The sequence below is a fragment of the Arachis hypogaea genome, chromosome 19 (assembly GCF_003086295.3).
Source record: "Arachis hypogaea cultivar Tifrunner chromosome 19, arahy.Tifrunner.gnm2.J5K5, whole genome shotgun sequence".
Lineage (NCBI taxonomy): Eukaryota > Viridiplantae > Streptophyta > Magnoliopsida > Fabales > Fabaceae > Arachis > Arachis hypogaea.
This window is the reverse complement of record NC_092054.1, coordinates 38,831,592-38,855,437: the sequence shown is the minus strand read 5'-3', so window position 1 is coordinate 38,855,437 and position 23,846 is coordinate 38,831,592. Positions and strand designations below refer to the sequence as shown.

The following is a 23,846-nucleotide window of genomic DNA, read 5'->3' as shown; positions in this document are numbered from 1 at the left end:
AAGGAAAAAAAAGTATAAGGACCTAATTGAAATTTTCGCAAAATTATAGGAACCAATAGAGTAATTAAACCTAATAAAAAAATAACAACTCAGAATTATTATAATCAACAAAAACAAAATAAAAAAAACAAAAACAGCAACTCACAATCGTTACAATTAACAAAATAAAAAAAGAATGCAATAGCAACAAAAGTTCTGTCCTGGCAATCCTATAACATTCCTTGAAAATAAGGTTATGCTCATAGTGGAGTTCCTACGTGGCGTTTTTCATATTGCTCTGGCTTTGTCCGCCACAGTCTAGTGATATTTTGAATTTTGAATTCAAAATAAATTTGGAGAAAAAAAATCATTCCCATTATTTACGTTCTCTCTCCATTAGGTATCTCCCCTTTTCTCTCTTCATACTCTTCTTTGATCTTTTTTCTTCTTCTTCATCTTTAGTTCCTCCTCTTTTTTCACTTCATCTTCTCCGTTCACTTTAGTTCCTCTTCTTATTCTTCTTATTGTTCTAATCTAAGTTGGAAGTGGATATTATAGAGTTTGTGATAGAGCGGATGTGGAGGATTTGACGCTGTTCGTGATGGCTCCAAGCTTCAGGGGATTTGTCGTTGTTGAGGCAACCCAATCCGGGGTGGTTGATTTATGGTAGTGGTTGCGGTGGTTGCTATTTTGGTGGTGGATGATGGTATGGTTTTGGTGGTGGTCGCAGCCAATGCAAGGGATGTCGTCTTTGTCGCTGATGCTGTGGTGATGGATACAGAGGACAAAGCAGCGGGAGAATGCTGGTCAGTAAATAAAGTTCTCTGTGGCTGGGATATCGGGAATCCAACACTCTAACATTGAAAGGAAGATCATGAAACTGATTTTAAAAAGGTATTTTATTGTCTTAGTGAATTCTTAATTCTTTTGGTATTTTTGTCAATTATTACAAAAGACTGAATGTTTCACCTTTCACTCATTTAAACTATAAAGCAGTCTAACATTGTTACACCTTGCACCCTCGAAGAGATAAATTCAATTTCTCAAAAATTTTAGTGGAAGAATAGAACCATCAAGATAATAAATTGATCCTCTTTTATTTTCAGTTACAGTTGATATGTATATTGAGGATAATTTATCCTTAAAATTTTAACAGTAATTTTTATTTATGAAAATTGAAATCTGAATTCCTACACATTCATTTTTCTTTTATGAAAATATCATGATGGCCCTACTGCTAGGTTCTAAAGATATTGGGAAAACTATGTTGCTTTCTAATATTTGCAGAAAAAGTTGACTGTGATTTGTTTTGAATTTTTCTCCTATATAATTAGTTATTATCTCTAACGTGTGTAAATATTAGTTTGTTCGAATTGGTAGCTATTTTGAGAGGTAGAAAATATTTTTATTGAGTTATCTGTGATTTTATGAGCAGTGTTTATTGTATTCATGAACTAAATGAATTTATTGCTGGAGAGAATCGTTTGATTTTGTAATGAGGGAGCAACAATCTATTTTAATTTTGTAACTATGTTACTAACAATTTATATATACATATTTGTTGGTTTATTTGTTCTTGATTTATTGATAAAACTTATATATTTGCAATATGAATACAAGTTATTTTTGTCACCGTTTCTTTTCACATGATTATATTATGCATTCTATCATAGTTTTTTCTTGATGTACATGTATATTTAAATACCCAACTTTTCGTTAATATTTTAATAATTGTCAACAATTTTGTTTTGTTCAATTTTGGTAAGCAAATAGCATAATCAACATTGTTTCTCATTTTTTAAGCATGCTATATTTCAGTGAAACAACCTCAAAATTAACAGTTGGGATATGGTAATCCAACACTCTAACATTGAAATGAAGATCTTAAAACTGATTTTAAAAAGATATTTTATTATCTATGTGAATTTTTAATGCTTTTTTTTCTTTTTTTTTTTTGTCAATTATTGCAAAAGACTGAATGTTTCACCTTTCACTCATTTAAACTATAAAGCATTTTGAGATAGTTACACCTTGCACCCTCCAAGAGATAAATTCAAATTCTGAAAAAATTACAGTGGAATAATTGAACCATCAAGGTAATAAATTGATCCTCTTTTATTTTCAGTTACATTTGATGTGTATAATGATGACCATTTATCCTTTAATATTTTAACAGTAATCTTGATTTATGAAAATTGAAATCTGAATCACTACACATTCATTTTTCTTTTATGAAAATATCAGGATGGCCCTCCTACTAAGTTCTAAAGATATTGGAAAAATTATATTGCTTTCTAATATTTGCAGAGAAACTTGACTATGATTTTTTTTTTATTTTTTCTCCTATATAATTAGTTATTACCTCTAACGTGTGTAAATATTAGTTTGTCCGAATTGGTAGCTATTTTGAGAGGTAGAAAATATTTTTATTGAGTTATCTATGATATTATGAGCAGTGTTTATTGTACTCATGAACTAAATGAATTTATTGCTGGAGAGAATCCTTTGATTTTGTAATGATGGAGCAACAATCTGTTGTAATTTTGTAACTATATGACGGGCAAAAAATTGCCGATTAAGAAATTTATAATAAGAACAGCGTTGCAAGTACAGTTCTTAACCGATGAAAACTCCGCTTATCAATTTAAAAAGAGTTGTCACAATTTAAGAATAAAATACTGGGAGTAGAATTCCCAGGTTGTCTCCCAACGAGTTGACAAAAGAGTGCTATTTTATTGGTTGGGAATTTTCTGAGAAATTTTAGAGTTGGAGAACAGAAAATAAATGATTATAAATTAAAGCAATAAAAATTAACAAGATGTTTTCTGTAATTGAAATAAAGAAGCCTTGACCAGGAAAAGATCAATCGGAAGTTCTATCCTTGTTGAATTTTTCCAAGTGTAATAATAAGAGGTTGTTGTTTTTACTTAGTTAACCTTTACCGAATAAAGGAAAGTCAACTAATTAAGCCAACTCTAATTCACAAGTCCTAATCCTCTCTTATGGAAGGATTAGCGTTAGTGATTAGAGAGTTAGCCAACAACTTCCAATTGCAATTTAACACTTGAGTATTCCAATTCAAGGGTCTCCTACTAATCAACCCCAAGGTCAAGTTAAGAGCCTACTCCATTGACATGGATGCCAATTTTGTAGACATGTAAAGGGAAAAGAGAAGAGACATGGTAACTAAAATTAAATTAATAAAAGCTAATTTTGAAATAATAAATTAAGGAAAGATGATGCTCAAGCCAACAATGAAATTAAATGTAAAAATACTTCTTGCATTAATAAATTCCAAAATCAAAGATATCCATATGTAACTCTGAACAGGGTAAATGGGTGATAAAAGAGTAAGGAAATAAGGAAACAAACTAGAATGATAGAAACTTCAACGGAGGTAGTGACTCTTCTCAACATCCAAATCAAAAGCACAAAACTAGAAATCTATGAATATGAAGAACCCTAGAGGAAGTAGTATTTTTCTCTCAGATTCAAAACTAAAAACTAAAAACTGTGTAAAAGTGAATGTGTGTTGAGTCTCTGCTTGTCACCTGGCTCTAGTATGTGTTTCTGAGCTGAAAACTGGGTCCAAACTCAGCCCAAAATTGCCCCCAGCGTCTTCTACGATTTCTGCACGTGGCGCACGTCAAGCGTACGCGTCGATGGTCCTCTTCGCGTGTCACCCGTATGCGTCGCCATGCAATTTCGCTTGTCACGCGTACGCGTCAGGTACGCGTACGCGTCGCTGTGAAAAGCTTCAAGTCACGTGCACGCGTGAGTCATGCGTGCGCGTCGATCCTCGCTGGTTGTCTCCTTTATTTCTTGTGTTCCTTCCATTTTTTTGCAAGCTTCCTCTCCATCCTCTAAGCCATTCCTGCCCTATATAGCCTGAAAACACTTAACTCACAGATAACGGCATCGAATGGTATATAGAGGATTAAAGATACACAATTTAAAGGCTTAGGAAGCAAGTTTTCAATAATAGAACAAAATTGGGAAGGATTTGTAAAATCATGCAAATAGTATGAATAAGTATGCAAAGAATTGATAAAAACTACTCAAATTAGCACAAGATAAACCATAAAATAGTGGTTTATCACTATACTGCTAACAATTTATATATACATATTTATTGGTTCATTTATTCTTGATTTATTGATATAACTTATATATCTGCAATATAAATACAAGTTATTTATGTCCCAGTTTCTTTTCACATGATTATATTATGCATTCTATCATAGTTATCTATGTGAATTTTTAATGCTTTTTTTCTTTTTTTTGTCAATTATTGCAAAAGACTGAATGTTTCACCTTTCACTCATTTAAACTATAAAGCAGTCTAACATTGTTACACCTTGCATCCTCCAAGAGATAAATTCAATTTCTCAAAAATTTTAGTGGAAGAATAGAACCATCAAGATAATAAATTGATCCTCTTTTATTTTCAGCTACAATTGATATGTATACTGCGGATAATTTATCCTTTAATTTTTAACAGTAATTTTTATTTATGAAAACTGAAATCTGAATCCCTACACATTCATTTTTCTTTTATGAAAATATCAGGATGGCCCTACTGCCAAGTTCTAAAGATATTGGAAAAACTATGTTGCTTTCTAATATTTGCAGAAAAAGTTGACTGTGATTTGTTTTGATTTTTTCTCCTATATAATTAGTTATTACCTCTAACGTGTGTAAATATTAGTTTGTCCGAATTGGTAGCTATTTTGAGAGGTAGAAAATATTTTTATTGAGTTATCTGTTATATTATGAGCAGTGTTTATTGTACTCATGAATTCAATGAATTTATTACTGGAGAGAATTCTTTGATTTCGTAATGATGGAGCAACAATCTATTGTAATTTTGTAACTATACTGCTAACAATTTATATATACATATTTATTGGTTTATTTATTCTTGATTTATTGATATAACTTATATATCTGCAATATAAATACAAGTTATTTATGTCCCAGTTTCTTTTCACTTAATTATATTATGCATTATATCATAGTTTTTTTAATTGATGTGCATGTATATTTAAATACCCACCTTTCCATCAATATTTTAATAATTGTCAACAATTTTGTTTTGTTCAATTTTGGTAAGAAAATAGCATAATCAACATTGTTTCTCATTTTTTAAGCATGCTGTTTTTCAGTTAGCTCATACAATTGTAAAGTTAAATAGTTAATACATTTTCTATTCAACAATCATACTCTTAAAATTGCAATAACATTATTTAAACCTGTATCCAATTGTTTTCTACATTCCCGTGCATAGCATGGGCTAATTCCTGGATTTATCTGATAGTCAAATCTTTTAGTTAATTGGTTTAATAATGATCCATAGAGAGATTGACCAATTTAAAACACAAATTATACAATTCATTTATAATTGATTTGTGTATAGACAATTTCATTACCAACTTCTTTTATGATTAGTATAATTGATGTTGTTGTTTCAATGGTATTTTTAGTCTATTGGATTCTTTAGATATTTATGAACTTATTTTTAGATATTTCTATTATTTGACAATTTTGTTCACAATTTTAGTTAACAATTATTCTATAATAATGTGTTTATTATAATTTATTGGCATTCGTAATCTTAACTTATATGTTGTTGCAAAATTTTCAAGAGTAAAGTTAGATGACTTTATTCTTATAATTCAATTTAAACAAGATGCCCATTTTTAATAAAATTAGATAACTTTGTCCATCTTTTTATTGCAAGACTTCATTCAATGATAATACTTACATATCACATATTTGTTTTTGTATGTGCCGTGCCTTAACTTTTTTTCCCGAAGCAACACAGAACCTGGCACCTACACGTTTGCATAGGAAGTTATGATTCCATTTCACAATTTCTAATCAATAATTGTTTGTTGCTTAAGTTCATTATTATATTACTGACATTTTTATGCTTTATTTCTTTGACTTTTTTCCTTGGCCAAACCTACAAATTATCCCATTTGGTTACTATTACACGCAAGTTATTATAAAGCTGAACCCAAACAGATATATCCAAATAATTAATCATTTCATGGTTTGTGAAATGAGTTATCTACAATGAATAGTTGTATGTATATATAATCAATGAAATCTATTCCTTCTTATAACCTACTCTCATTTGCCACTTCCCATTAACAATGCTTTCCTCCACGTTTAATGATCAGGGCCGTTTCTTCTACATGGAAATTAACCCCGATATGGTTAGTTATGAATCGTTATATCATTGCTTTTCTTTCGATTGTTTCATTTAGTTTATTATTTGTTTTTCCCTCTCATTTAAATTCTCATTATTTACTTTCCATATTAATTTCAGGATATCGGTGAAATCCCATCTATCTTCTTCAAGAAGTACAAAGATTTTTACCTAATGAATTAGTGTTCTATGACTTAGCTGGTAATGAGATTGAAGTTGCCATCGAGAAGGGTCACCGAACTGGCATTATTGTTAGTGGCTACAACAACTTTGCATTGTTATATGATTTGAAAGAAGGTGGTTGGTTGCAAGTTTACTACGTTGGTATGGATAAGTTTCTCACCATCGAAGTAAAAGACCATAACATGGTTGAAAAGCAGCCCTGTTTTCCCCCTGTGAAGCTTCCTCTGGACATAAAACCTTCAGTTGTTGTTGAGGAAGTTATAGACCTTTGTGACGAATCTTTACAAGATAACCATTTTTTTGAACCATTGTTAAAGTCTCCAACTCCCTCATCATGTAAGAAAATCTCTAATGATTGGCTAAACAAATCACCTACTGCAGAATTTCAATTTGGTCAGTTTTTTTACCTACAGAATCTATTCAATGATATTAATGTTGTTCAACCCAGCATGGATTTTAAATTACTCGACACCTTCAATGATTATACTGATCCATGCTTCGACCCTATTCTATATCAATCTGATCCTGATCCTATCAAACAAGTTCTTTCACTAACTGAATGTACTTCACCTAAGAATAACACCTCTAATCATTATGAAAGTCAGACTTTTGGTTTTCCTATAAGTATGTTTGATACTTCTCAACTCAATCTTAATACAAGTATTTCTGAGAAAGACCAGTCCATACGTTTATCGCCCGTTTTATCCAATTACTCTATTGAAGTAATATCTCAACCCGGTTCTCCTAATAATTGACAAGTATATTCAATTGAGAAATCCGTGTCTGATTATCAGGCAACACATTATTTAATGGTAAAGTTTCTTTTCCTTAGTTTTGCCGTTTGCTATTATTTGTTTCATGGTTAAAATTATTTACTCCATTTCCTCTTAATTCTATTCAGTTGTTGCCTTCAAAATTTGCTTCTGTGGCATTCCCTTCCAGACTTTCATTTGTCAATGTACGACAACCAACTGGACCATCGTTCATAATGGGTCTTCAATGGAGGGGTTCTACTTCATCGGAGGTATTTCTTGCTCGAGGATGGCGTAGATTCTGCCTTCAACATGGAATAGTGCAAAGGAGTGTGGTCAAGTTTACCGTCCCTGTTGATGATGAGAAATCCATGACTTTAGAAGTTTTGAGAATTTAGTATTTATTAGGAGTTTTATTCGCCATATTACCGTGTTGATCCTTTTGGTTACTAATTATAATATAGATTTCTTTATAATATCTTTATTGGATCTTCTATTTATATATGTAATGGATCTAATATATTTGATCATAGTGATTTTCAAATTTTCATATTTTGAGTTGCATGGTTTCAATGATATAAATTTATGTTTTTAAATCCGTCTCTGTTATTTGATTGATGTCAACACATATTACAATTTACTGTAATCCAATCCAGGATCATGACGAAAAACTTCCCATTGCACTGTTGCTTCTTATTCATGCATGTAATCTAATTTAATGTTATAATAAAAATAAAAGTGCTAGAACATAAGATAAAAGAGGTGGCCATTTCAGCTAATATTAATAGTTTCACTCCACACAACATAATTACTAATGAGCAAGTTAAATAAGTTGTAATTTTTTTTCACGCGAATTTTGTAGAGTATAGATTTTATATTAGATACATATTGAAATTAGTGGAAAATCAACAAATTAAAGCTTAATCTGATAAGAGTAACTAGGTGTACTTTAATTTAGAAGCATTCTTTTGTTCTTCTCCGTACAAGGACATGAACTTGAACATGGTGTTGAATTGTTGATATATATATATATATATATATATATATATATATATATATATATATATATATATATATATATATTATACGGTTAACTTTTCCTCTTTTCTTAGTCTCTCTTCTTCCCCATGACATATAATCCATCTCAATAATTGCATCACTAATCAAGCAGTGCCTAAAGTTTCTTTCTTTTCTTGCTTCTCTAGCAACATAATTTAGAAAAGTTTAATGGTGGGAGCTCCCAAATTAATAACCTTATTGGAGAAGTGTTCAACTTTGAAACAAGCAAATGAGATCCATGCTCACTATAATTCACCAACTATTATGGCATTATTTTTTTATGTGAACTTAGTTACATCTGGCACTTATAATTTCATGTGCAACCTTTTTCTTTGACAATGTCAATTTCGTTACACTAAGTTACATTGATATGTCCTATTTTTCTTGCAGCAAGTTATCATACCTGTTTACAACAATCAATAACCTAATAAACTAATATTTTTTAAAAATGCATTGATTTCTTTTACAAGACTTTAGTTATTATTCTTCATTATTCTTCATGTTATATATATGAAACTTATTCCATCTGTTCTACCACACCAAGAACTCTACTCATCCCTTCCCTAACCGAATAAACCTTATATCTTTTCCTATTCTCCTTAACTAATTTTAAGCAATGTCCTCACATTTCAAATTAATCAAGGATATTGAGGCTGCTAATGAAAGCCAAAACTATATGTTAAAAGTAAGAATTATGAAGCTATAGACGATCTCTCCCAAAGAACAGAAATTTCAAAAGTCCATGTTGGAGATGGCAGCAATGGATGAAGTGGTAATGTTATTTTTTGCAAGATATTCTACTAATAAAACTAATTTAATTACTGTGCTGCTTCAACTTAATTTTAAATTAGCTTATATGTGTAGGGTGATCGTATCCAATGCTCAATTAGGAGTCCTCACAGAAGGTTTTTTGAAGGTGATTTATCTGAAGGTAAGATTTACATGGTATCAAATTCTCAGTTGCTTTAAATGATCAGAAATATAAACCAGCAAATCATTCGCACCGGATTTATTTCAAGAGAGAAACTCAGCTTAGGGTTGTACTAGATATCAACCTCTGGTGCGCAAAAATTGTGATTACACTTTGATTATGTAAAATTCATCGCTCTTTCTTTCCCTGGTAATGGCGCCAAAAACATGATGCCAATACCATGGTTCACAACTTCGCACAACTAACCAGCAAGTGCACTGGGTCGTCCAAGTAATACCTTACGTGAGTAAGGGTCGAATCCCACGGAGATTGTTGGTATGAAGCAAGCTATGGTCACCTTGTAAATCTCAGTCAGGCGGATATCAAATGGTTATGTAGTTTTCAAAAATAATTAATAAAATAGGGATAGAAATACTTATGTAAATCATTGGTGAGAATTTCAGATAAGTGAATAGAGATGCTTTCGTTCCTCTGAACCTCTGCTTTCCTACTGTCTTCATCCAATCAGTCTTACTCCTTTCCATGGCTGGCTTTATGTAATATGTCACCATTGTCAATGGCTACTTTCGGTCTTCTCTCGGGAAAATGATCCAAATGCCCTGTCACGGCACGGTTAATCGTCTGGAGGCATCACCCTTGTCAATGGTCACATCCTATCCTCTCAGTGAAAGTGGTCAACGCACCCTGTCACGGCACGGCTATTCATCTGTCGGTTCTCGATCATGCTGGAATAGGATTTACTATCCTTTTGCGTCTGTCACTACGCCCAGCAATCGCGAGTTTGAAGCTCGTCACAGTCATTCAATCATTGAATCCTACTCGGAATATCACAGACAAGGTTTAGACTTTCCGGATTCTCTTGAATGCCGCCATCATTCTAGCTTACACCACGAAGATCCCAATATCTCGGACTCGGTCCCCTGTATTTGTAATCTAAGAGATACTCGTTCAATCGAAGGTAGAACGGAAGTGGTTGTCAGGCACGTGTTCATAAGGAATGATGATGATTGTCACGTTCATCACATTCAGGTTGAAGTGCGAATGAATATCTTAGAAGCGAAATAAGATGAATTGAATAGAAAAACAGTAGTACTTTGCATTAATCTTTGAGGAACAGCAGAGCTCCACACCTTAATCTATGGAGTGTAGAAACTCTACCATTGAAAATACATAAGTGATAATGGAGTTCATTGGTCTCGGCCCTAGAGGGGAACCGGAGTAACCAAGACTGTGAATACAATGATAAAAAGTTCTATTTATAATAAACTAGTCACTAGGGTTTACAGAAGTAAGTAATTGATGCATAAATCCACTTCCGGGGCCCGCTAGGTGTGTTCTTGGGCTGAGCTTAAGTGTTACACGTGTAGAGGTCATTCCTGGAGTTGAACGCCAGTTTTGGTACCAGTTTGGGCGTTGAACTCCACTTTGCAACTTGTTTCTGGCGCTGGACGCCAGAATTGGGCAGAGAGCTGGCGTTGAACGCCAGTTTGCGTCGTCTAAACCTAAGCAAAGTATGGACTATTATATATTGCTGGAAAGCCCTGGATGTCTAATTTCCAACGCAATTGGAAGCGCGCCATTTTGAGTTCTGTAGCTCCAGAAAATCCATTTTGAGTGCAGGGAGGTCAGAATCCAACAGCATCAGCAGTCCTTCTTCAACCTCTGAATCTGATTTTTGCTCAAGTCCATCAATTTCAGCCAGAAAATATCTGAAATCACAGAAAAACACACAAACTCATAGTAAAGTCCAGAAATGTGAATTTAACATAAAAACTAATGAAAACATCCCTAAAAGTAACTAGATCCTACTAAAAACATACTAAAAACAATGCCAAAAAGCGTATAAATTATCCGCTCATCACAACACCAAACTTAAATTATTGCTTGTCCCCAAGCAACTGAGAATCAAATAGGATAAAAGAAGAGAATATACTATAAATTCTAAACTATCAATGAAACATAGCTTCAATCATATGAGTGGGACTTATAACTTTTTGCCTCTTGAATAGTTTTGGCATCTCACTTTATCCATTGAAGTTCAGAATGATTGGCTTCTATAGGAACTTAGAGTTTAGATAGTGTTATTGAATCTCCTAGTTCAGTATGATGATTCTTGAACACAGCTTCTTTATGAGTCTTGGCCGTGGCCCTAAGCACTTTATTTTCCAGTATTACCACCGGATACATAAATGCCACAGACACATAATTGGGTGAACCTTTTCAGATTGTGACTCAGCTTTGCTAAAGTTCCCAATTAGAGGTGTCCAGGGTTCTTAAGCACACTCTTTTTTTTGCTTTGGACCTTGACTTTAACCGCTCAGTCTCAAGTTTTCACTTGACACCTACACGCCACAAGCACATGGTTAGGGACAGCTTGGTTTAGCCGCTTAGACCAGGATTTTATTCCTTTAGGCCCTCCTATCCACTGATGCTCAAAGCCTTGAGATTCTTTTTATTTGCCCTTGCCTTTTGGTTTTAAGGGTTATTGGCTTTTTCTGCTTGCTTTTTCTTTTTTTTTTTTCTATTTTTTTCGCCTATTTTTTTTTCTGCAAGCTTTGTTTTTGCTGCTTTTTCTTGCTTCAAGAATCATTTTTATGATTTTTCAGATTATCAAATAACATGTTTCCTAGTCATCATTCTTTCAAGAGCCAACATATTTAACATTCTTAAACAATAACTTCAAAGGACATATGCACTGTTCAAGCATTCATTCAGAAAACAAGAAGCATTGTCACCACATCAATATAATTAAGCGAAGTTCAAGGATAAATTCGAAACTCATGTACTTCTTGTTCTTTTGAATTAAAACATTTTTCATTTAAGAGAGGTGATGGATTCATAGGACATTCATAACTTTAAGACATAGTTACTAATTACTAATGATCATGTAATGAAGACACAAACATAGATAAGCACATAACATAGAAAACGAAAAAAAGAAGAAATAAGAACAAGGAATGAATCCACCTTAGTGATGGTGGCATTTCCTTCTTGAGGAACCAATGATGTCCTTGAGCTCTTCTATGTCTCTTCCTTGTCTTTGTTGTTCCTCCCTCATTGCTTTTTGGTCTTCTCTAATTTCATGAAGGATGATGGAGTGCTCTTGCTGTTCCACCCTTAGTTGTCCCATATTGGAACTCAATTCTCCTAGGGAGGTGTTTATTTGCTCCCAATAGTTTTGTGGAGGAAAATGCATTTGAGGCATCTCCGGGATCTCATGGTGATGAGCTTCATACGCCTCTTGAGCTCCATGAATGGGCTCTCTTGCTTGCTCCATCTTTTTCTTAGTGATGGGCTTGTCCTCTTTAATGAGGATATCTCCCTCTATGTCAACCCCAGCCGAATTGCATAGGTGGAAAATGAGGTGAGAAAAGGCTAATCTTGCCATAGTGGAGGACTTGTCAGCCACCTTGTAGAGTTCTTGAGGTATAATCTCATGAACTTCCACCTCTTCTCTAATCATGATGCTATAGATCATGATGGCCCGGTCTATAGTAACTTCAGACCGGTTGCTAGTGGGAATGATTGAGCATTGAATGAACTCCAACCATCCTCTAGCTACAGGCTTAAGGTCCAGTCTTCTTAGTTGAACCGGTTTGCCTTTTGAGTCAATTTTCCATTGAGCTCCTTCTACACATATGTCCATAAGGACTTGGTCCAACCTTTGATCAAAGTTGACTCTCCTTGTGTAGGGGCGTGCGTTCTCTTCCATGTTTGGCAAGTTGAACGCCAACCTCACATTTTCCGGACTAAAATCTAAGTATTTCCCCCGAACCATTGTAACATAGTTCTTTGGATCCGGATTCTTACTTTGATCATGGTTCTTGGTGATCCATGCATTGGCATAGAACTCTTGAACCATTAGGATGCCGACTTGTTGGATGGGGTTTGTTAGAACTTCCCAACCTCTTCTTTGAATTTCATGTCGGATCTCCGGATACTCATTTCTTTTGAGTTTGAAAGGGACCTCAGGGATCACCTTCTTCTTGGCCACAACATCATAGAAGTGGTCTTGATGGGCTTTGGAGATGAACCTTTCCATCTCCCATGACTTGGAGGTGGAAGCTTTTGTCTTCCCTTTTCCTTTTCTAGAGGATTCTCCGGTCTTAGGTGCCATCAATGGTAATGGAAAAACAAAAAGCTTATGCTTTTACCACACCAAACTTAGAATATTGCTCGTCCTCGAGCAAGAGAAGAAAGAATAGATGAAGAAGAAAAAGAAATGGAGGAGGGGGAGAAGGGGTTGTGTTTCGGCCAAGAAGGGTATAGAGGGTTGTGTTGTGTGAAAATGAGGGAGAATGGAAGGCTTTATATAGGGAAGGGAGGGGGGTGAGGTTTCGGCCATATAGGGTGGGTGTGGGTGGGAAAGTGATTTTGAATTTTGAAGGTAGGTGGAGTTTATGAGGTAGGTTTATGGGGAAGAGTGGATGGATGTGAGTGGTGAAGAGGTGATGGGGAAGAGAGATTGAGGTGATTGGTGAAGGGTTTTGGGGAAGAGTGTTTATGGGATTGTGTGAAAGAGGGGTGAGAAGAAGTGAGTGGAGGTAGGTGGGGATCCTGTGGGGTCCACAGATCCTGAGATGATCCTGTGGGGTCCACAGATCCTGAGGTGTTCAAGGATTTACAACCTTGCACCAAAGTAGGCATGTAAAATGCCCTTGCACACAACTCTGGGCGTTCAGCGCCAGGTTGGTGCCTATTTTGGGCGTTCAACGCCCATTTGTTGCCCATTTCTGGCGTTGAACGCCAGAACCATGTTTGTTCTGGGCGTTCAGTGCCAGCTCCTCTCCAGGGTGCAATTCTGGCGTTCAGCACCCAGATGATGCCCATTTTGGGCGTTCAGCGCCCAGATACTGCCCATTTTGGGCGTTCAGCGCCAGAACCATGCTCTGTTCTGGCGTTGAACGCCGGGCAGATGCTTCCTCCAGGGTGTGATTTTTCTTCTGCTGTTTTTGATTCCGTTTTCAAAATTTTTTATTTATTTTGTGACTCCACATGATCATGAACCTATAAAGACATATAACCAAGAAAAATATAGTTAGATAAAAATTGGGTTGCCTCCCAACAAGCGCTTCTTTAATGTCAATAGCTTGACAGTGGGCTCTCATGGAGCCTCACAGATGTGCAGAGCTTTGTTGAGACTCTCCAACACCAAACTTAGAGTTTGACTGTGGGGGTTTTGTTTGACTCTGCTTTGAGAGAAGCTTCTTCTGCTTCCTCTCCATGGATGCAGAGAGAGATCCTTGAGTTGTAAACACAAGGTTGTCCTCATTCAATTGAAGGATCAATTCTCCTCTGTCCACATCAATCACAGCTCTTGCTGTGGCTAGGAAAGGTCTTCCTAGGATGATGGATTCATCCTCTTCCTTTCCAGTATCCAGGACTATGAAATCAGCAGGGATGTAAAGGCCTTCAACCTTTACTAACACGTCCTCTACTTGTCCATAAGCCTGTTTTCTGGAATTATCTGCCATCTCTAATGAGATTTTAGCAGCTTGTACCCCATAGATTCCCAGTTTCTCTATTACAGAGAGGGGCATGAGGTTTATCCCTGAACCAAGGTCACACAGAGCCTTAAAGATCATGGTGCCTATAGGACAAGGTATTATGAACTTTCCAGGATCCTGTCTCTTCTGAGGCAATGTCAGTTGATCCAGATCACTTAGTTCATTGGTGAACAAGGGAGGTTCATCTTCCCAAGTATCAATGCCAAATAATTTAGCATTCAGCTTCATGATTGCACCAAGAAACTTGGCGGTTTGCTCTTCAGTAACATCCTCATTCTCTTCAGAAGAGGAATACTCATCAGAGCTCATGAATGGCATAAGGAGGTTCAATGGAATCTCTATGGTCTCTAGATGAGTCTCAGATTCCTTTGGTTCCTCAGAGGGAAACTCCTTATTGATCACTGGACGTCCCAGGAGGTCTTCCCCCTTGGGATTCACGTCCTCTCCTTCCCTTAGAGGTTCGGCCATGGTGCTTATGTCAATGGCCTTGCACTCTCCTTTTGGATTCTCTTCTGTATTGCTTGGGAGAGTACTAGGAGGGATTTCAGTGATCCTTTTACTCAGCTGGCCTACTTGTGCTTCCAAGTTTCTAATGGAAGACCTTGTTTCATTCATGAAACTTACAGTGGCCTTGGACAGATCAGAGACTAAGTTTGCCAAATTAGAGGTATTTTGTTCAGAATTCTCTGTCTGTTGCTGAGTGGATGATGGAAAAGGCTTGCTATTGCTAAACCTGTTTCTTCCACCATTATTAAAGCCTTGTTGAGGCCTTTGATCCTTCCATGAGAGATTTGGATGATTTCTCCATGATGGATTATAGGTGTTTCCATAAGGTTCACCTAAGTAATTCACCTCTGCTATTGCAGGGTTCTCAGGATCATAAGCTTCTTCTTCAGAAGATGCCTCTTGAGTACTGTTGGATGCAGCTTGCATTCCATTCAGACTCTGAGAAATCATATTGACTTGCTGAGTCAATATTTTGTTCTGAGCCAATATGGCATTCAGAGTATCAACCTCAAGAACTCCCTTCTTCATAGGCGCCCCATTATTCACAGGATTCCTCTCAGAAGTGTACATGAACTGGTTATTAGCAACCATGTCAATGAGTTCTTGAGCTTCTGCAGGCGTTTTCTTTAGGTGAATAGATCCACCTGCAGAAGTGTCTAATGACATCTTTGATAGCTCAGATAAACCATCATAGAATATATCCAGGATGGTCCATTCTGAAAGCATGTCAGAAGGACACTTTTTGGTCAACTGTTTGTATCTTTCCCAAGCTTCATAGAGGGATTCACCTTCCTTCTGTCTGAAGGTCTGAACATCCACTCTAAGCTTGCTCAGCTTTTGAGGAGGAAAGAACTTGGCTAAGAAAGCCGTGACCAGCTTATCCCAAGAGTTTAGGCTGTCTCTGGGTTGAGAGTCCAACCAGATTCTAGCTCTGTCTCTTACAGCAAATGGGAAAAGCATGAGCTTGTAGACTTCAGGATCTACTCCATTAGTCTTAATAGTATCACAGATCTGCAAGAATTCAGTTAAGAACTGAAAAGGATCTTCAGATGGAAGTCCATGAAACTTGCAGTTTTGCTGCATCAGAGAAACTAGCTGAGGTTTCAGCTCAAAGTTGTTTGCTCCAATGGCAGGAATGGAGATGCTTCTTCCATGTAAATTGGAATTAGGTGCAGTAAAGTCACCAAGCATTCTCCTTACATTATTATTATTTTCGGCTGCCATCTCCTCTTCCTGTTCGAAAATTTCTGAAAGATTCTCTCTGGATTGTTGTAATTTAGCTTCTCTTAGTTTTCTTTTCAGAGTCCTTTCAGGTTCTGGATCTGCTTCAACAAGAATGTTCTTGTCCTTGCTTCTGCTCATATGAAAAAGAGAGAACAGAAAAATAATAATAATAATAGGGGTCCTTTTTACCACAGTATAGAGCTCCCAATGTGAGTAGAAGAAGAGAAGAAGAAGAAATTCGAACACAAATGGAAGAGGGGGTTCGAATTTGGGTGGGATGAAGTGTTAGTAGATGAATAAATAAATAGAAGGAGATGAGAGAGAAGGGGAATTTTCGAAAATAATTTTTGAAAAAGAGTTAGTGATTTTTGAAATTAGTTTTTAAAAAAGGTTAGTAATTTTCGAAAATTAATTTTGAAAAGGGTTAATGGTTTTTCGAAAATTCAAATAAAAAATAAAAAATAAAATAATTAGTTTAATTAAAAAGAAATTTTGAAAAAGGGGGAGATATTTTCGAAAATTAGAGAGAGAGAGTTAGTTAGGTGGTTTTGAAAAAGATAGAAACAAACAAAAAGTTAGTTAGTTAGTTAGAACAAATTTTGAAAAGATAAGGAGTTAGGAAGTTAGAGAAGATATTTTGAAATCAGGTTTTTGAAAAAGATATGATAAGAAGATATTTTTGAAAAGATATGATAGAAATTAGTTTTTGAAAAAAAAAATTTGATTTTTAAAATCACAATTAATGACTTGATTCACAAGAAATCACAAGATATGATTCTAGAACTCAAAGTTTGTATCTTTCTTAACAAGCAAGTAACAAACTTGAAATTTTTGAATCAAAACATTAATTGTTATTGTTATTTTTGAAAATTTGATATAAAAATAAGAAAAGGATTTTTGAAAAAAATATTTTTAAAATTTTCGAAAATAACTAAGAAAAATGGAAAAGATTTGATTTTTGAAAAAGATTTTGAAAAAGATAAGATTTTCAAATTGAAAATTTGATTTGACTCATAAGAAACAACTTGATTTTTAAAAATTTTTGAAAAAGTCAACTCAATTTTCGAATTTGATGAGAGAAAAAGGGAAATATATTTTTTTTTATTTTTGAATTTTGAATGATGAGAGAGAAAAACATGAAAATGATGCAATGCATGAGATTTTTATATCAAAACAATGAATGCATGCAAGAATGCTATGAATGTCAAGATGAACACCAAGAACACTATGAAGAACATGATGAACATCAAGAACACATTTTTGAAAAATTTTTAATGCAAAGAAAACATGCAAGACACCAAACATAGAATTCTTTAATGCTTAGACATAAAGAATTCATGAATGCATATGAAAAACAAGAAAAGACACAAAACATGCAAATGCAAAGATCAAACAAGAAGACTTACCAAGAACAACTTGAAGATCATGAAGAACACTATGAATGCATGATTTTTTTCGAAAAATGCAAGATGCACATGCAATTGACACCAAACTTATAACATGACTCAAGACTCAAACAAGAACACAAAAAATATTTTTGATTTTTATGATTTTCTAATTTTTTTGTATTTTTTTCGAAAATTATTTGAAAAACAAAAATAAGGATTTCGAAATCTTTAATATGAATTCCAGGAATCTTGTGCTCTTCAGTCTAAAGCTCCAATCAAAGGGTCAGACATGGCTTAATAGCCATTCAAGCTTTAGAATGGATTTACATCCATTGAGGTGATTAGTTGAAGACCAATCCCAAAGGGGTTTGGGTATGGCTTTTCAGCTAGATAGGATTCAACATGTTACCATGAAACTCTAGAATTCATTCTTGAAAGTTTTGAAGCCATAGAATAATTTATTTTTGAAAACATTTTTATTTTAAAATTTTTTTTTTCGAAAACAGATGAGAAAATTTTTGAAAGATTTTTGAAAAATTTTTTGAAAAGAAAACAAAAAGAAAATTACCTAATCTGAGCAACAAAATGAACCGTCAGTTGTCCAAACTCGAACAATCCCCGGCAATGGCGCCAAAAACTTGGTGCGCAGAAATTGTGATTACACTTTGATTATGTAAAATTCATCGCTCTTTCTTTCCCCGGCAACGGCGCCAAAAACTTGGTGTGCAAAAATTGTGATTACACTTTGATTATGTAAAATTCATCGCTCTTTCTTTCCCTGGTAATGGCGCCAAAAACATGATGCCAATACCATGGTTCACAACTTCGCACAACTAACCAGCAAGTGCACTGGGTCGTCCAAGTAATACCTTACGTGAGTAAGGGTCGGATCCCACGGAGATTGTTGGTATGAAGCAAGCTATGGTCACCTTGTAAATCTCAGTCAGGCAGATATCAAATGGTTATGTAGTTTTCGAAAATAATTAATAAAATAGGGATAGAAATACATATGTAAATCATTGGTGAGAATTTCAGATAAGCAAATAGAGATGCTTTCGTTCCTCTGAACCTCTGCTTTCCTGCTGTCTTCATCCAATCAGTCTTACTCTTTTCCATGGCTGGCTTTATGTAATGCGTCACCATTGTCAATGGCTACTTTCGGTCTTCTCTCGGGAAAATGATCCAAATGCCCTGTCACAGCACGGCTAATCGTCTGGAGGCATCACCCTTGTCAATGGTCACATCCTATCCTCTCAGTGAAAGTGGTCAACGCACCCTGTCACGGCACGGCTATTCATCTGTCGGTTCTCGATCATGCTGGAATAGGATTTACTATCCTTTTGCGTCTGTCACTATGCCCAGCAATCGCGAGTTTGAAGCTCGTCACAGTCATTCAATCATTGAATCTTACTCAGAATACCACAGACAAGGTTTAGACTTTCCGGATTCTCTTGAATGCCGTCATCATTCTAGCTTACACCACGAAGATCCCAATATCTCGGACTCGGTCCCCTGTATTAGTAATCTAAGAGATACTCGTTCAATCGAAGGTAGAACGGAAGTGGTTGTCAGGCACGCGTTCATAAGGAATGATGATGATTGTCACGTTCATCACATTCAGGTTGAAGTGCGAATGAATATCTTAGAAGCGAAATAAGATGAATTGAATAGAAAAACAGTAGTACTTTGCATTAATCTTTGAGGAAAGAGCAGAGCTCCACACCTTAATCTATGGAGTGTAGAAACTCTACCGTTGAAAATACATAAGTGATAATGGAGTTCATTGGTCTCGGCCCCAGAGGGGAACCGGAGTAACCAAGACTGTGAACACAATGATAAAAAGTTCTATTTATAATAAACTAGTCACTAGGGTTTACAGAAGTAAGTAATTGATGCATAAATCCACTTCCGGGGCCCGCTTGGTGTGTGCTTGGGCTGAGCTTAAGTGTTACACGTGTAGAGGTCATTCCTGGAGTTGAACGCCAGTTTTGGTGCCAGTTTGGGCGTTGAACTCCACTTTGTAACTTGTTTCTGGCGCTGGACGCCAGAATTGGGCAGAGAGCTGGCGTTGAACGCCAGTTTGCGTCGTCTAAACTTGAGCAAAGTATGGATTATTATATATTGCTAGAAAGCCCTGGATGTCTACTTTTCAATGCAATTGAAAGCGCGCCATTTTGAGTTTTGTAGCTCCAGAAAATCCATTTTGAGTGCAGGGAGGTCAGAATCCAACAGCATCAGCAGTCCTTCTTCAACCTCTGAATCTGATTTTTGCTCAAGTCCCTCAATTTCAGCCAGAAAATACCTGAAATCACAGAAAAATACACAAACTCATAGTAAAGTCCAGAAATGTGAATTTAACATAAAAACTAATGAAAACATCCCTAAAAGTAACTAGATCCTACTAAAAACATACTAAAAACAATGCCAAAAAGCGTATAAATTATCCGCTCATCAACCTCCCTACCAATGTCTTTCGTTTTGTTTCCAATGAGCTTATTCTTAACCATAGTAATGCTCAATCGCATCTTATTCGTACGTGTTTCTACATAGTTTAGTTATTCATATTTTTTCATTCTTAAACGCACAAAATCTCAAATTTATATTAACTCTTTAAAGATGTTATGGGACTGCTCACTGCTAAAGGAGATATTAATGATTTCTCAAGAAATGGAAAGAAATCAATCTACATCGTGGTCGAGCTAGATGACATGGAGTAAATAATCACGTTCTCAATATTTTTTAATATATCGTGTACATAGTATATTATATTCCAATCACCTTCGAAGTTTTTTTTCTACTTCTAATATTGGTTAATGTACGGTTTTTTCCTAGGGGACATGACAAGATCAGGTGCACCCTATGGGAGGAATTTGTTACAAAATTGGTCAAACATATTGAGAAACAGAAAACCTCTGAGTATATTATCATTATGCAGTTTGCAAAATTCAACATGTTCAAAGGTAGAGAATTACAATCATATAGTTAATCAATACTAGAATTAAGAATCATTCTTTCCTAACCATATTCATTTATCATTAAACAGGGACTTTGGGTATATCAAATACCAATTATAATTCCATTCTTTATATCAATCTTGACTTTCAAGAGGTTAAGGATTTCAGAAAAAGGTTATGCCATTCAATATTTTTATGCTATTTACGTACAATATTTATCTTGCTACATTAGTTTAAATAATTAACATTTTAATAATTTTATTACAGAATTATAATGTTCGGAGTCCCTTTTTCAAATCAGTTGAGCAAAATTGCTGCAGATCCTGCCTACAATCTTGAAGATGATCTCCTTAACCAATCCACATATAAGCCTATATGCGAGCTGAAAGAGTTATTTGAGGTTTGATTTTATATTATATACATAATTTAATTTTTTTTATTAATAACTTTTCTGATTATTTTGTTTATTAGGATGGTTCATTTGTTACTATTGGAACTATTGTTGCCCTCGATTCAAATAATGGTTGGTGGTATAAGGGATGTAAACAATGTTTTCATTCACTAAAAGAAGCTGATAATTCTTATCATTGTACTATTTGTGATACTTTTCCAACCTCTCATACTCCAAGGTAAAATGCAGTAATAAATTATTTAATAATTTTATATTTATGTACAAAGTATTTGATCACTAAATTACCTAATTTTCAAATTTTTGAACTTAAAAATCGTTCTTTAAAAAAATCAGGTATAGCATTAATTTAAGGGTTGCCGATGACACGAACACAACATCATTTATTATATATGACAAGGAAGCAACTAAATTCTTTGGATCTACTGCTTCTGAACTTAGGCTTGCTCAGTTAACCAGGGTACTATTTTATGTCATGTGTCAAAAATACGCAATATAGTGCAATACTCTTTTTTTTTCTTTTGTTAATTCAACATATTATTAATCATATTTTCTTTTATCGCAGGGTGGGATAAATGAGAAATATCCCATTGAGTTGGACTCCTTTAAGAATAAGAAGTTCTTATTCAAGGTTTCTGTTAAGATTGAAGATATTAATTCCTTCCAACCATGCAAGATAATAGTCATAAAGATATGTGGAGAGATTTCTATTATTTTTGCCTTTGTGGACAAGTATAACATATACGATGTACATATTTATATTTTTGTATAATTATTATTATTATTGATTATTGATACTTATGAGTTCAAAATTTTTTTTTAAATGCAATAGAAAAACCTTGGTTCTGAGAATTCTGAACTTATGAGCATCCAAACTGGTTCAACTTATACTATTAAGGTGCACTAATTTTTCTTATGAAATATTTTTGGACTGTTTTTGTTAATTACTTTTTATTAATTATTTTATTTTTTATCCAGGGATCTTCTTCTTCATTTGCAGAGATTTTGGGTGATGATAATAATGACTCATTCACAACACCAAAGAACAGATTAATTCCTACTGGATTGTCAGAAAAGTTGATTGATCTGTATCCTGCTAATGTCTCATCATCCAAGTGTAGAAAAGTTATTATTGATGAAGAGGGAATGGTTGAAAAACTTCATGAAGATTAGTGAATTTATAAGCATGTAACATTTGGTCATATAGCCAAGGGGTTTGAAGTATGGTCCGAAAAAATTTCATTACGTTTAGCTTTGAATTAAAATAATGACTGGTTTAACACGTTAAATCAGTCTCTTTAGTTTTATGACTGTGTTTGTTATTTTTATCTTATCACGTGTTTATCCTTTGTTTCATATCTGTATCTTTTTTTATGTTTTTTAATTATTATGTACCAAATAATATGTGTGATCTATGATTTGCATAAAGTTTGTCTATATTATTTAACTCCTAAGAATGATATCTTTTTTTATGATCTATGTTTTATCACGAGTTCTGTTAAATTTAGTATGTGTTTCTCAATATTCAATACACATGAGTATATGCCTTCACGGCAGCTACGGTAATTATTATTAGCCAATTTCTTTTAGCATATAAAGTTTAATATCATAATAATAAGTAATAAGTATCTCACTTTCAATACAAATGTTACATTTTTTAAACTACGAAGAATATTTAGTATTTTCTTATCCTTTAATTATTTTTTGATTGTTATCTTTCAACCAACCATAAAACCATTGATTTATTCTTATAAGTTCTTCATGTAAGAATTTTTAATACGTATGTCTTTCGGTGTTTAAAATTTTTGCCATCACACTATTTTATAAATATACTACTTATATTAAGTAATTACCTGATTCATTAGAAATAATATGACCATTCTTATCACTTGGTAATAATAAATTTAATTTTCCACATTTACACTTCATCGGAATTTTGTTAGTATAATGACAGCAATTAACAAATTGAAAAAAATATAATAGTAAATTATAATATTATTTTTTAAGTATATTTAATCCTTTTTTTTATACTTCTTTTAATATTTTTTTATATAATATTTTTTATTGTACTCTATTTTAATATATTATAATTTTTTATTATTATAATAAAAATTAATATTTATTTATGAAATTAAAAATAACATATAAAAATTGACCACTTTTAAGTATTTTTTTATAATAAAAATTAATATTTATTTATTAAATTAAAAATAACATATAAAATAATACATTTTAGTACTTTTTTAAGTACTCTTAATAATCTTATTTTTATTATTATTTTAGATTCTAACTTTTTATTAGTTATATTTTTATTATTATTTATTATTAATTTTTTATTTAATTTATTATTTCTAATAGGAACAATAATACATATTATAAAAAATTAGAATAATAAACAATGCACAAAAATTAGAATAATTATTTTAATACTCTTAGTATTCTTTTATTTAGTATTATTTTGGATGATAAAATTTTATTACTTATGACTCTATTGTTATATATGATCAATTTTTTATTTATTTTATTTTTTAATAAAATCAACAATTCATATTATAATAAAATTACAATAAAAAATTTAATAAAAAAATTAAAATATGAAAGAAAAAATAAATTAAAGGTGATAAAAAAATTATGGAGAAAACCAACAATGACCAGCTATAATATCTTCTTATAACTAAAGTTTATTTCTTATTCCTTTGACATGTCTGAAATTAATGATAACTTTGTATAAACTACATA

General features: G+C 33.7%; 1 protein-coding gene, 1 long non-coding RNA gene and 1 other non-coding gene across 3 annotated transcripts; all 3 read left to right on the top strand.

The window, feature by feature from the left end:
• Positions 1 to 341: 341 nt before the first annotated feature.
• On the top strand, positions 342 to 7,726 carry LOC112779866 (uncharacterized). Its single transcript, XR_011877771.1, has 4 exons — positions 342 to 873; positions 6,165 to 6,200; positions 6,314 to 7,188; positions 7,278 to 7,726. It is a non-coding gene; the product is annotated as an uncharacterized lncRNA (long non-coding RNA).
• An 8,126-nt stretch (positions 7,727 to 15,852) lies between these two features.
• LOC112781264 (small nucleolar RNA R71) lies at positions 15,853 to 15,960 on the top strand. The gene has a single exon (XR_003192050.1). It is a non-coding gene; the product is annotated as a small nucleolar RNA R71 (small nucleolar RNA).
• Positions 15,961 to 20,365: 4,405 nt separating this feature from the next.
• LOC112778262 (replication protein A 70 kDa DNA-binding subunit D-like) lies at positions 20,366 to 22,280 on the top strand. Its single transcript, XM_025822599.1, has 9 exons — positions 20,366 to 20,457; positions 20,577 to 20,704; positions 20,788 to 20,872; positions 20,966 to 21,098; positions 21,170 to 21,327; positions 21,444 to 21,567; positions 21,673 to 21,855; positions 21,940 to 22,005; positions 22,086 to 22,280. The coding sequence occupies exons 1-9, from the start codon at positions 20,366 to 20,368 to the stop codon at positions 22,278 to 22,280; spliced, it is 1,164 nt and encodes a 387-aa protein (XP_025678384.1).
• The last annotated feature ends 1,566 nt before the right edge of the window (positions 22,281 to 23,846 follow it).